Raw genomic sequence first — 13,750 nt, 5'->3', positions numbered from 1 at the left:
ATATATATATATATATACACACACACACACACACACACATACTGTATATATATACACATACATACATACACACATACATATATATACATATACATATGGGAGGGGTGAGGGACCTTTTACATGTCCATTTTCTTATAATCTGTCAATGGCTGTAGGCTATTTGAAGTTACAAATAGCCTACAGCTAATGGCTGATATTATTAAATATTAGAATGTTTGAAGTGTTTTATTTTTTGGCATTCATTTATTACACTGAATAAATTAATTAAATGAATCTGGCATTAAAACAAAGCATGATTTAGCAGTTTTTAGTGCCATGTGCTTCTGCCACATTACGTTCAGTGTCTGTCCTCTACCAAAAACAACGGTTCTTTGCCAAACTACATATCCCTGTGCACAACACTAAAACTATGGACCCCAAACAGAAGTGCTGCTGCAGCCTCCAGCCAGATGGACGTATCACAGAGGAGGATTTCAGGACCAACACTGCTCCAGATGAGCCGACAAAGAAGCCAAGAAGACAAACACATGAATGCTAAACCAACAGTGTGCTGGAGATGGTTTGTAAACACAAAGGATGAAAAACTGAGCAACAAATGTCTGTTTATTTATCCACTCACATTAACAACACTAAGACTGCATTAAGATATCGCAGTGACAGTGACATCTAACCATAAATTAAACTGTTTAAATTAGGCTGTAATTATTTCTCACAAGAACAAAAGGGTTGTGTAAACATTCGTGCTGTGGATTTGCTCTCATTAGCTTTTTAGTCATGCATTTGAGACCCTTTAACAGCATTAGAAAAAGAAAAAAAAAAGATCAAGACTGAACTAGTTTAATGCCGTGGAGAATATTTAACATAACAGTTCTCTCTTGAGCAGTTAGCCTCTCCACACTGACCTTGATGCGAGCAAAGGTGAAAAATCTTTCACCATTAATGTACCGTGTGATAGTTACAATATGCGTTTAGATAAATAATGGCAAAAGCTCTACAGACATTATAGAAAATGTTTTTTAAGCAAGAAAACTACTCATATAGTTCATGAACGCTTGATTCTACAGCTTTGACAAAATAAAGACTTGTATGGGTTAAAATACATCGAGTGTATATATGAATGCTGTGCTCACAAAAAGCGGTTTAGGAGTAATTAATGCCATCACAGACAAATACTTAAGTGTACAAAGTCTTGTAAAACTTAAAATGCGGTTGTGGAAATGATAATACCCAACTCAGTGAGGTACAATATCAGCACAAATAGCTATGTAATAAAGTTAATGTAGTGTTAATTAATACTCGTTTGCCATTAAGCCAAGACACAAACTATGTGTTTAGAGTATTCAAAACAGTATGAACAACTTGGGTTAGTGATGTGAGGTGCTGCATTGCAGTTAGTCTACATTCACGTCCACAGATTCCCTGAAGGAGAGACCTAGTACATTACAAGTCCTCGGAGGCTTTTGAGGCCACTGGAATACTTTTTTCCCCTCTTAATTCATCCATGTGCATTTATACTGTTACTGCTCGAAAAACGTTAAGAGCTCCATACATTTCAGAGTGCATGCTGTAATAGACTCCTCACTTAGGCAGCACTTTAATTGTCAGGACACACTTCATTATAGCTGGAGACATCCATTTCCAAAGAGCCTCACAGGGAAATTTGAAATATATCAGTAGTACAGTTATTTGGCGACAAGCTCTGTAGCTTCTCAATTTCCTGTTGTGGATTATAGTGTTCAGCAGCAGTGTGAGGCAATACTGAATTGCTGCAGAGCTCTCCGGACTACCAGCTGTACAAAGCCGATTGAATTACAGCAGCAACACCACCGGTTTAAACCAAGTTGTAGACTTCCAGGTTGATTTGCAAGATGTGGTCCTTCACTGCGCGGAAGACAAATCGAATGTTGTCTGTGTCTGTGGCACATGTGAAGTGGGAGTAGATGATTTTTTTCACGTATGGATTGAGAGTCACAAACATATCTAAGATGAATTCTTTTCCTGCTTTGACGTCCTGCTGGGGACCTGGTGGAAAGCGACAGAGGGCAGAAACAGTGCATGAAAGTCACCATAGTATTTTCAGTAGTTACAGTAGGCTCAAGAATACAATACAGGCTAGTGCTGTAATATAAAATGGTTGCAGAACATTTAAGTGATATGCAATTTTTTTTTTTTTTTTTTTTTTTTTTTTTGAAGAGGAAATAACCCAAACTTCAAAACTTCAAAATGAAAAGTTGAATTCCAAAGCAATGAGACACACCCTTGATCAATCGAATACATGCTGCCACAGCTGTATTTCATCTGGTATGACCACTATCTTATGATGGCTAATGTAAAGTCAGTTACACAGTAATATTTAAAGTTGGCTAACACGAGCTACTGGTCATACGTGACCACAGTGGGCTGTAGCAGCAAAACCACGGTGTGTATTGAACGAAGAAATGGTGTCAGGGCTTTTTACATTGGTTGCACTGGTGCGCATCATTTTTTCATTAAGGTTTACCAGCACATCATTTAGATCCACCCAAATTTGATCTACGCTGAAGATGTTGGGTGAGGATTAGACATTTTACCTGGTACATAGTAGACAGGTGGTGAAGCGGTTACCTCCACACTGATGTTGGGTAAGGCTCGGTTACAGGTTTAACTGTCACCGCAGTATTGTTCTTGATGAAAAACAATGTTCTCTTCATTTTTGAATTACCGGTATGTTTTAAAAAGGTCTAGTGTGTCTTGCAGCATCTAGTGGTGAGGTTGCAGATTGCAGCCAACTGAAACTTATCCCATGTACCAAGCCTGTAGGAGAACTACAGAAACGTAAACACAAAAATGTGAATGGCCGTTTATAGAACAAGTGTTTGGTTTGTCCGTTCTGGGCTACTGTAGAAACATGGCGGCCGGCTGCGGAAACCCGCTCCGTACGTAGTACGCTCTACGTACCCGCTCCTTCTACAGTAACGAAAACACAATGATTCTTATTTTTAGGTGAATATACACTCAAGATAACATACTTAATAATATAATATTCCATTTCTGCCAAAAGATCCCCCAAAAGGCTTTACCTTTAAGGTTATGATGTTGCTCGAGGATTACAGGGTGCGGTTTCACTCACAAACGCCTTATTTTCCGGCTCAGAGCCAATCACAGGTAGAGTAGGGGGCGGGTCTTTGCAGAATGCTACACACATATACACACACACACACACACACACACACACACACACACACACAGAGAGGCCTGCTAAATGTCAGGCGCCCTGGTGTCTCTCTTGACAGATTTGGGTGTGTTTCACTGCTTATAAATTCAACTTTTCATCTGTACAAGGAAGAATTTCTGATATCTTTTGCCAAGAAAAAAACTTTTCCCTCTTACCATCATATTCAGGGAAGTAGTCCACCAAATGCGAATGCATGATTTTCTCCTCCAGTAAATCTATCTTGTTGAGGAACAACATGACCGAGGATGACTCGAACCACTTGTAGTTTATGATTGTACGAAACAAGGCCATGCTTTCCTCCATGCGATTCTTTGAAAAACACACGACACAAACATCTAAGCATGAGCAGGAATATGACAGCAGTAGAACAGTTTTAGTATTAGACAGCAGTACTTCAGCAGTGATTGTCTGCACAAGCAAATTCTATTGGCTGTAATCTCATATAGCCTATATATGAGCCTCGCTGAGTGGTGCAGTTTGCTGAACAGAGCGACTAAAGAGCTCCCCCTGCAGATGGACTATAGGCACTGCCACAAAGGATGGTCAAGAAGAGAGAGAGAGAGAGAGAGAGAGAGAGAGAGAGAGAGAGAGAGAGAACAGACTAGTGCTGGACTGTAGAAATCTAGGTCATCATCTTCACCTAACAGGTTCGGCCTTAAACAAAAGGAACAATGTCCCTTTGTGTCCCTCTGAGTGATTTACTTGATTCTCCCAAAGAGAGCCCCTTTACTATACGGACTAACAAAATACATAGGAGGAGATTATCTTGTAGTCGTTACAGATCATTTTGTAGGCATCTCACCTCATTGACGGACTCAACAAGGACCTGATCGTACTCGCTGAGCGCCACCAGGAACATGATGGAAGTGACTTCCTCAAAACAGTGGATCCACTTCCTCCTCTCTGACCGCTGGCCACCCACATCCACCATCCTGCAGCCACAGGTTCCACCATCATTACAAGAAATCTGCATATTCCCAATTTATAGCCAGTTTATCATAAGGGATGAAAATGAAATCAGAGCTTCTTTGTGCTCTGTTTACGTAGCCGGTCTGACTACGCGTGTTTGTTAGCTCATGTGAGATTCTATGTTGTGCCACACTGGCTAGCTAATCGCCGTCTGTCGCCATCCCAGCCCACGGTGTGGTCAGGGAAATGTAGGACCACCACCACCACCACCCTCCTGCTCCCGCCTCCCAACTAACACTGTTAACTCTGTCAGCACTGCTGCTTTTGTTTGCGCTGTTAGCTGCTGAGAGCTGTGTGGAGGCATATCCCTCAATAATGGATATGCTCTGACTTTTTAACTCAACCAATTTAATGTAATTCATTAATACAGAAACAAAACCAACTTCCAGAATTAATGAAACACGAGACAGTACAAATGGGCAAAACAAGACCATGGACCTCTGGCAATTAATTATTAAATGAAGTCCAGCTGTGCTCAAACGAGACTATTAAAGAATAACAAGACATAATGGCTTCCTTGTGTATCTACTTCCACAACAATGCTGTTTAGTCTTGTCAGAGGACACGGAAGAAGCAAAACAGCCGTGCCAGCAGCTCTGTGAGGCTGTAGTCAACATACAACAGAACATATACCAACAACATAAAACACTCACCTGAAGACCACATCCTCCAGATCAAAGGGGTACTCTATAATACCCGTTGTGGGCACCCTGACCCTCAAGACATCCTGCTGGGTTGGCAGATAAGCAGGATCAGCAATTCGGTCCATGTCATTCAGATAGCTATTAACACAGGCCACGGAGTTTAAGAGAACGAACGTTAGAAATGGTGAGAACTGGGAAAAGGACAGAGGATACATTTGTCGTAAAAATATTCACTTCATGGATGTTTCGGTTTCTGTGACTTCACTATAAGTCAGAATTAAAACGGGTTTCTTTGCTTTTTTTGTCAACAACCTTAAATGAACTAACCACTGAGGCTTCAGTGGTTACAGACATCTAGCAGATGAAACAATGGAAACTATTTGGTAATGCCGGAGTGGTTATTAGCCCCTGTTTACACTCACTATTTGGCTGAGTCGGAGAGCTGGTATTCCCTCTTGCGATGGTAACATTCCTGAATCCCAGAGTCGCTCCAAAGACACTTGATGGCATCCACGTAAGGGTTTGTTAATGTTGTGACCCTCTCCACATCAACTCCTCGGACAATACTGGCGTTTTCCTAAACAGCAGCAGAAAGACACACTGAAACCAGTAACCAGACACTTCCAGAAACAAATATACAGTGGGATTTATGATGAATATGGTGTCATGTTTATGTACTTGTGAATTGTTATAAAAGCGCTATGAAAGATAGAGAGGGGGCATGATGTAGTCGCTGGGTTTATCTCCCACACCAGATGTGTTATTTTATGTCAGGGGAAAAGAAGACTTTTATGCTCATCTATACATCTTTTCTGTGTAATATGTCCATTCATAGACACAAAGAGCTAAACATAGAACAAAGGCTGCATTGTGTTCTTCCGATGTCCAGTGGCTTCTAGGAATTCCAAATCTCTCCATTTCACCCTTACTGCCCTCATTTATTTATGATTAATAACAAATATTTCCCTGACTGCAAAATACTTGTGGACCCACAGTGCAATCGTTCAGCCAGAAAACACTTCTGCACAAGCTGTCTGGAGTACGTTTTATGGTCGTTTATGGCCGAACAATTACTCTGTTTACTCTCACTTTCTATTCTCTGGGACTTTGGCATCATATCATAACTTTGCATCAATAAACAGCTCGATTGTACGAAGTGCTTTCACAGACATACTGCAATTGTCATTTTGTTGATGTTGTGATGGTGATATTGTGACTGTCACGGTACAAATGTCTACGAGCTGCCACACTGTGGTAAATTCCAGAGTTATAAAATATATCTGTACACACTGTAAATAGGTTTAACCAGTTTATTACACCACTGTTAACGCCAATAAAATTAAAACTATCTGGAGAGCTGTTTGCTGTCATATCTCCATATAATATGTAAGAATTAAAACAATTTTCCTGTTTTTCTGTTGTTGGGCTGGAATTGGTAGCAGAGATTGAATGTGTGTTCCAAACAACCAGAGAAGTGTATTTTCTAGTGATTTTTTTTTACATTTCCGGGGGAAGCCATACCCTCGAATGCCTTTCCATTTTCGTGCATCTTTTTAAATTGATTTCATGGCTCCTGCTTCAGCACTTTCATGCTCCCACTCTTCTCTTTGGAGAGATGATGGGACACATTTAAAGGGATCCTCAGAAGTTGATATGCCAGCATTTTTTTTTTATCATATCATGATTAAATAATTTATTTGGATATCATGATACACAATTATAATAAATTGATAATAACAATTTAAATCTAATATATATATATATATATATATATATATTAAATTTAATTTGAAGTTTGCAGTTTTGTTTTTGCATCACCACTCAGCGCACTGCAATTAACAATCTGAACTCTAATTGGCAACCTTCCAGAAACAAGCTTCTCCAACCTTTAAGCTCCATTACCCAGAATACAATAGCGCATGCAGCTCAGGAGAGAGTTATTAGCATGATAATGATGGAGAATAATGCGTACAGGTCCACTTGGAACCCAAACGTTGGTTGAAATAGATTGGGAGTAGTGTTTCCAACAGCAGTGTGCAGGATTTCTTCATACATTCATTCAGCTTAATTGTTCAACTCCTACATGCCTCTACCCAAGAATTGTGCTTATTGGAATACCCCAGTGTAGTTACATCAAACTAACTCAACTATAAGTCTGCTCGGGTGTAAAATAGGTCTGCCACGATGCTAAACTATTGTCTTACCCCATATTTGTGTACATGCATGTAAACATAGTCAGTGTTTCGTTGAACATATTTATTAATTTCTTCTCTATAATTTCACTTGAAACTAAAGTTCCTAATTAAATGAGAAAATACTCAGCACTTTTAATTTGAGTATTTAATTAACACAGGAGTATACAAAAATAGGCTTCTCCATGTGGTTATCTCATGTAGACTATTCATTTATTAAATTATATTGCGAGATATGAATTTACCAATATCCCACCATATCGCCTGGCCCTACTTCCAACAAATATTTTTGCTAAGCCCCGCCCCCTTAGTTACTGTTCCACTCTCACATAGCACATACCGTGATTTATCAAATGGTGGTTCAGGCCTTCAATTACCTCAACTGCAGAGGGTACCAGGCCTCTGAAGCAGGCATTTATTAGAGAAGGATCTGCTCCCTTTAGCTTCCTGTTAAATATTTGTTACTGTATTATGCTGTCAATAGAATCTCAACACTTCCTGTATCTGTTTCAAATTAAAAGCCCTCTGGTGTTTCAGTGGACAGTTTAATTAGTGAATGTTCACTTCTACCTGACCTCTCTGACCTACAGCAACTCTGCACTTCCGTACTGCATGCTCAGTGACAAACAGTGTCATCCTGTGAGCTTGCACAGTACGCCGCCCTCGCTCAGTGTCAGAGAGCAAGGAAGAAAATTGTAACCCACGTGCTGACTCAGACTTGGCTAATGCTGCCAAAGGTCCATGATGGCCACATGACCCACTTCCTCGTACAACCGTCACCGGACACAGAAAGTAGACGCCTCCTTTCCTTACCTGGAACTTTACCTGATTTAGCATATTTGGGTGCACCAGCAAATGTGTGTGATTACCGAGTCTCTTACTTATATTTAGCTCAGGAGTACCTAACTTGTCTTTACATGCCTGCAGTGTAACATCATGTGTATTTTTCCAAATGACGCCCTCCCCTGTAAGTAGACAAAACTCTCTGGCAGCTGGATTGCAAAACTAAACACCGTTGCAATTTACCAGAAGTGCTTCACCCTAACACACAGCTCAGGCTCCGTCAGCGTCTGAGACTGTAAACCAATGCGCATGCATCTTTTGGACAGTGTGCGGTAAAACCTCTCTCTCTCTCTCTCTCTCTCTCAATCTGTCTGTGTGAAGAAGCGAGGAAAGGACAAACAGTCTGGTCTACCTTGTTGTGTTCATACTTGTAGGGGATCTTTAATGTGCTCATGGCCTGGATCATGGCCTGCATGGCTGTGAAGATGTTCTGGTAGACCAGCCTAGTGAAGCCTCTCTTGTCCTCGTCAGAGTACCCACGGCCATGGATGATCCTCATCTGCTTGATGAAAGTGCTCTTCCCACTTTCACCAGTTCCTATCCGCCAACAGATACACAACATTACTGTACACGCACATATTCACTTTAAGGAAGGCTGGCATTATTTATACACATTTTAAATTGTCAACAAATCCTATTAAAGACTAAAAGAAATGTGTCAGTCCATCTCTCACTACTTCACTTTGTGGATCTTTGTTGAACGCTATTATCAGGTCAAAAATCGGGTTGTCTGATACTTTGTTTTATGACAAAATACCTGCAAAAATAATGATATTCCATCAACCTCAGCAGTACTTTGTGTTTAGTCTAATTATCAACGGAAAACTAGGATAGTTACAATGGTAACTATCCGAGTTTTCCGTTGATAATTAGACTAAACATGAGACCTGCTCGGAATCAGCATTTTAGCATCGTCACCGTGAGCATGTTAGCATTTAGCTCAAAGCTCCACTGTGCAGCCTCACAGAGCCTCTAGCATGGCTGTAGACTCTGGACAATGGAGGTCTATGGCACAGATACAAATAATCAACATCACATTTTTGTTGCAGAGGTAATACTTAGTAGAATCAATTCACTGCTGGTTTCGATCTCTTCATGGGATTTGTTGACAAAATAAAAAAATACACAATATCACCAGCCTGTGTGTGAAGTACTTTCCCGTCTTTCAGTCTTGGACTTACAGTAAACTCATAACCATAGTCTGTGTTTATTCTTGGGCCCTGTGGGTCTTTCGTTTATTCCTCGTGTCAAGTTTTAGAAACAGTATTTTGTCATCTCAGCCGTGTCTGACTGTAAAAAGATGAACCTGAAGATATTGCAGCATTTCCCCCCGTCGCTGACGACGTTGAAATGAAATCATGTTTTGGCAACAGTCACAGAGGGAAGTGATTAGCATGCAAGTTTGTCATTCTAATACAGGGTTTAGTTGAATACAGTCAGGGTTTACACTTGATGTGATTATTTTGATTAATTTAAACCTAGTAGGCTACATAGTTTTAAAATGTAAGACTTATACGTATGTGGTCATTGTTTGGAAAGCACTGAAGCTACACATCTGACTTTTGAACCTAAACGACTGGTTACACATTCAGTACGAGTCAATCATTTTTGAAAGCAGAATAATTATAACCAACGTGACCACCTTCACCTAACAGTTACTCACAGATGCATTCTTCGTCAAGTAACACAAATACAATGTGGCCTCCCAAGATGATGAGCTGACACACATTTATTTACCTGTTGGACTGATATGCATCTACTCAATACTTTATACTTCTATGACATTGTTTTGCAGAGAAAAATATTGTACTTTTACTCCACTCTTTATTTAACTGACATCTGTAGTTCCGGATGAAGATTCAACATACAAACTTTATTATCCGTTTAATAAATATGATGCAATGTTACAAATAAAACTATCAAACAACAATATTATTTTTGAAATTTCTTACAGTACACCTTAAACCACGAACGCATCGCTATGCACTCAAGTACTTACAAGGCCAATTAGGTAATGGATATGCATGTATATTTATTCATTCTAGTGAGGAGCTTTAATTGATTTGGTGACGTAAGAAGAATTGCTACTTAAGTATAAAAATACTCAATTAAAAGTCCTGCATTCAAAATCTAGTAAAAGTACGTAAGTATCAAAAGTATAACTACTCATTAAGAAAAATAGCCCCATCCAGATTGTTTTTATTTATAATACATACAGTATATTGCTGGAATATTGCCGCTGTATTAATGTGTACAAAAGTATTTTGTTGTTGTGCAACTTTATACACTGTTAGAAAGTGGTGGAGAGTAATATTCACCCCAGTTTAGTGCTACTTTTTTCACTTATTCAGGTACATCCATATTATTCTACTCCACTAGGACAATCATGTACTTATTGGTACATGAATTCAACAGCTTCCTAGATATTTTACAGGTTAGGATCTTACATACAATATAATAATGATCTCATAAAATAATGCATTGCTATAAATTAAACTATATCACTTAGCTCTACTTGACCAGCAACAACATCCTTACGTGTCCATGCATTAATAAACATGTCTAATGATACAACACTCTGAAAGGACATATAGGCCAACTTTTACTTTTGAAAATTTAAGTACATTTCAACTTTCATTTTTGTAAAAATTCTGAATGCAGTATTCTTATTTTTACATGAGTGTACCCATCATACAAGTATTATAGACTGGTTGTATTTTTCGTGGCTTACCGAGCAAAAGGAGCTTGAACTCCCGTCGTGAGTCCTTCTTGTCCCGGCGGAGCTGCCTCTCGATCTCATCGTTGATCCTGCGAGCCTCTTTGGCCTCTGGGCTGAGGCAGCAAGCCCCCACGGAGCTCAGAGTCATTACTCCCGGAAAACACTCCACCTTCCGAGGCGACAGACACACACACACACACATAACGTTGGGTTACGCAAGAAATAAATTAGCACGAGTATCCTAAAGTCGATATGTTCCCATTAACCCATCCAGAATCCCCACTGCGCACTCAAAACACAACAGCTGGAAAACAAAAAAGGTTCTAACAAATGTTGGTTTTCAGGAAGTCAAGACGTTTCTCTGCAAGGCTGTTTGTTATTACCTTGTTCCGCTATTGTGAAGAGGGAATTAAGTTAGTGCAACAACTTCAGCAGACTGAAGCAGCAGCAGCGAGTCCTCTCTCCGGGCGTGGTGGGCTGAATATGGCGGAGTTTCACTTCACAGCGCTACAAAACAACACAAACACCGGCAACAGTCGCTCACTCCCCGGGACAAAGAAAAAGGATGCTCACGCTCCAGGCTTAGTGTTTGTATCTGGAAGTGAAGCTCGGTGTTATCTTCTGCTGCGTCCACTTTTGTTTGTCCCGTCCTCTGTTGTTTTAAAAAAAAAAAAAAAAAAAACCAGGATAGTGGACCATGTGACAGAGGGCTGTTCTCTGATGGGAAACCGTGTGGGCTTTCACCATGGCCATTACATTATGGGAACAAATTTCCGGTGTTAAGTAGTAAACTACGGATGCATGTGACGGTTACGAGCTACAGGCTGACACACAATTCACTGGAAAACAATTACAGACCCACAAACACAATTAGATAGACGTATCTTATCCTCTGTCAGAATAAAGTAAAAAAAATAAAAATACCACACACACACATGGTGAACTGTGACAGACTTTATTTACTAAACACCTGCAGGTACAACAGATATGAGATACAGATGTGAGCAGAAAGCACCACTCATGGACTCACAAAGCTGTAGGTTTCTCACATCAAACCGCATCTTTAGAGGCGTTCACCAAAAAAAAAAAAAACTAAAAAAAAAACTTTGAAAATGCTTTTGCAAAAACACTTATGCACGAATAAATGGATCAAACGGATCAGATATTAAGGTTGCACTACAGCGAGTCATGAGAGGCAGAAAATAAGTCTAATGACAGTAAAAAGGAAAAAAAAACACACAAACCTGTCTTATGGCGCCATCTCCTTCCAAGAAAGTAGAAAGAATTCTGGGCCTATCTAACCCAACCACTTCTGAAATAACTGTTTCTATTTAAATATATACACACTTTATACAGCTCCTTGTCTTTCTATGAAAAACACAAAATATTAAAATTATTTTTTTTATATCACACTGGCACATTTATCCCAACTTAAAGCAAAAGTATTACATTTTGGGAAACGGGCTTATTCAATTTCTGGCATACTTTTAGCAGTCGGTTAGCTTAGCACAAAGACTGGAAACAGAGGGAAATAGCTAACCTGGCTGTGCTGAACTATATCCAAGTCCACCTACAATATCAGCCATACACACAAGTGGTATCAATCTTCTTATCCAACTCTACGCCAGAAAGTGAATAAATCGAAATGTCAAACGACTCCTTTAAAGCCAACCGTAGCAAAAAGAAAAGCACTTCATTTGAGAGTGGAAAAAGATATTGATGTCTGAAAATAAAAATGTATTTGAATGAGTCTTTAACCGTTCTGAGACCATGCTTCTTCATTTAGACTAGAGTGGTTAAACATTTGAGCGGGGGAAAAAAACCCAAAAAAAAACTAAAACTCACAATGTTCCTTGTTCCTACAAAAAAAAAAAAAAAAAAAAAAAAAAAAAGATTACATTCTGCATGCTGTACTGAAATGAGGGAGATAAGGGCTCGGGGCGGCTCACAACACCAAATGTTATCATACAGATGACTTTACTCCAATGACGGCACAAGAATCTCCTTAAAAAAAAAAAAAGAATTACACCAGCACAGAAACATGTTTGCTGTTTGACAGCTTAGGATCTTTCAAAACTCCTCAAAATAACAAAAATTGCGATTTCTAGATAGATGGCGTAGTGTGCGATAGTGAGGGGAGGAGGCCGAGCAGAGGAATGTCTGCTCTGAATAGGAGGAGGAAACAGTATGGCAGCATGGCTTCAGTCTTCCCATCCCTCTTCCTAGAAGAAGCGCCCAGAGTACTGCCTCACACTGAAATAAGAGACAGATGAAGGTAAGGGCATTTTATTATAACATTAAGAATATTTATTTGAACCGGAACGCGACATGGGTCAGGAGCTGGTAATGCTGCAAACTGTAAGGCATTTTTCATGTGGAGCACAATTGTTTAAGGTGTAAAAAGTATGCCGAGGTCAAGGCCGGAAATAAATTCTGTCTGCAAGCAGACAGAATGACTGCGGAGACCAGCTTAGTGATGGGGGGGAAGCATCCGTGAACTGAAAAGCTCTTCAAGATGAAATACTGGTGTAAGGGAAAGAAAAAAGAAAGGCTCAACACCATTTTGTTCTGGTATATTGTGCTAATTTAAACGTTTATCTAAGGCGGTAAAACAGTGACTTCAGTAGAATGTCAGGTTCACATAATAAGCTGAAGCTATAATATGTTTGCTATTCTCGCTTAACAGATGATTAAATAACATAAATAGTAATGTATTATCAAAACTGTTGCCAATACAATTTTTGTTGATCAATTAGCACACTAATCCTTTCAGCTCTTCACAAAATGAGCACCTCTCAAGTGTTGTTTTGTTGCTGATGTTGGTCAACGTCTGGTCCAACGCAGAAGTCGTAATAGTAAATGCAGTACATGGTGTATTAGTACAATTAACATAAGAGCAACTACAGACAATCATCTTTTGAATGAAATATTTTATGTATTTTATTATTACGTCTGTGTGCGTTTCACCTGCTTGCAAGACAAATTTACTCACAAGGGACAATAAAGTGAAGTCGAAGTGAAACTATTTAATGCAGCAGCTAAAACAATGTTTACTTCCAGCTAGTGGTGGATGAGCAAGGAGGCCATCAGAGGAGGCCACACTGCTCCAATGACATGGGCTGTTTGGGGGGGAGGGGGGAGGGGGGGGGGGGGGGGGAGAGAGAGAGGC

General features: G+C 39.7%; 2 protein-coding genes across 6 annotated transcripts in view; both read right to left on the bottom strand.

The window, feature by feature from the left end:
* Positions 1-585: 585 nt before the first annotated feature.
* LOC116390366 (guanine nucleotide-binding protein G(q) subunit alpha-like) lies at positions 586-11,450 on the bottom strand. Of its 4 annotated transcripts, none has more exons than XM_031859967.1 (9): positions 10,965-11,450; positions 10,594-10,750; positions 8,215-8,399; positions 5,250-5,404; positions 4,837-4,965; positions 4,017-4,146; positions 3,370-3,523; positions 3,060-3,174; positions 1,930-2,946 (listed from the first exon to the last, which is right to left on the bottom strand). In XM_031859967.1, exons 2-8 carry the CDS (start codon positions 10,727-10,729, stop codon positions 3,068-3,070), a joined length of 996 nt encoding a protein of 331 aa, XP_031715827.1. In that variant the 5' UTR covers positions 10,730-10,750; positions 10,965-11,450; the 3' UTR covers positions 1,930-2,946; positions 3,060-3,067. The 4 variants fall into 4 exon arrangements, with proteins under 4 accessions (XP_031715825.1, XP_031715827.1, XP_031715826.1 ...); XM_031859968.1 differs by having other exon boundaries at positions 1,937-2,022; XM_031859965.1 differs by lacking the exon at positions 3,060-3,174 and having other exon boundaries at positions 586-2,022.
* A 527-nt stretch (positions 11,451-11,977) lies between these two features.
* hnrpkl (heterogeneous nuclear ribonucleoprotein K, like) overlaps positions 11,978-13,750 on the bottom strand; it is a 12,302-nt gene continuing 10,529 nt past the window's right edge. For both annotated transcript variants that reach the window (XM_031859962.1, XM_031859964.1), the window contains one exon: positions 11,978-12,834. In XM_031859962.1, the coding sequence (XP_031715822.1) occupies positions 12,804-12,834 (31 nt within the window). In that variant the 3' untranslated portion in view covers positions 11,978-12,803. The remainder of the gene's footprint in view (positions 12,835-13,750) is intronic.

This window comes from Anarrhichthys ocellatus, unplaced genomic scaffold (assembly GCF_004355925.1).
Source record: "Anarrhichthys ocellatus isolate YVR2014 unplaced genomic scaffold, GSC_Weel_1.0 scaffold23, whole genome shotgun sequence".
In the NCBI taxonomy this organism is placed as follows: domain Eukaryota; kingdom Metazoa; phylum Chordata; class Actinopteri; order Perciformes; family Anarhichadidae; genus Anarrhichthys; species Anarrhichthys ocellatus.
This window is presented reverse-complemented; position numbering and strand designations above follow the sequence as displayed.

Coding starts and splice junctions, on each gene's coding strand:
- LOC116390366 (XM_031859965.1), bottom strand. CDS start 10,729: ATGACTCTGAGCTCCGTGGGGGCTTGCTGCCTCAGCCCAGAGGCCAAA. Junction 8,400..10,593: donor GTTCAAGCTCCTTTTGCTCG/GTAAGCCACGAA, acceptor GTTGGCGGATAG/GAACTGGTGAAAGTGGGAAG. Junction 3,524..4,016: donor TTGTTGAGTCCGTCAATGAG/GTGAGATGCCTA, acceptor TGTTTTTCAAAG/AATCGCATGGAGGAAAGCAT.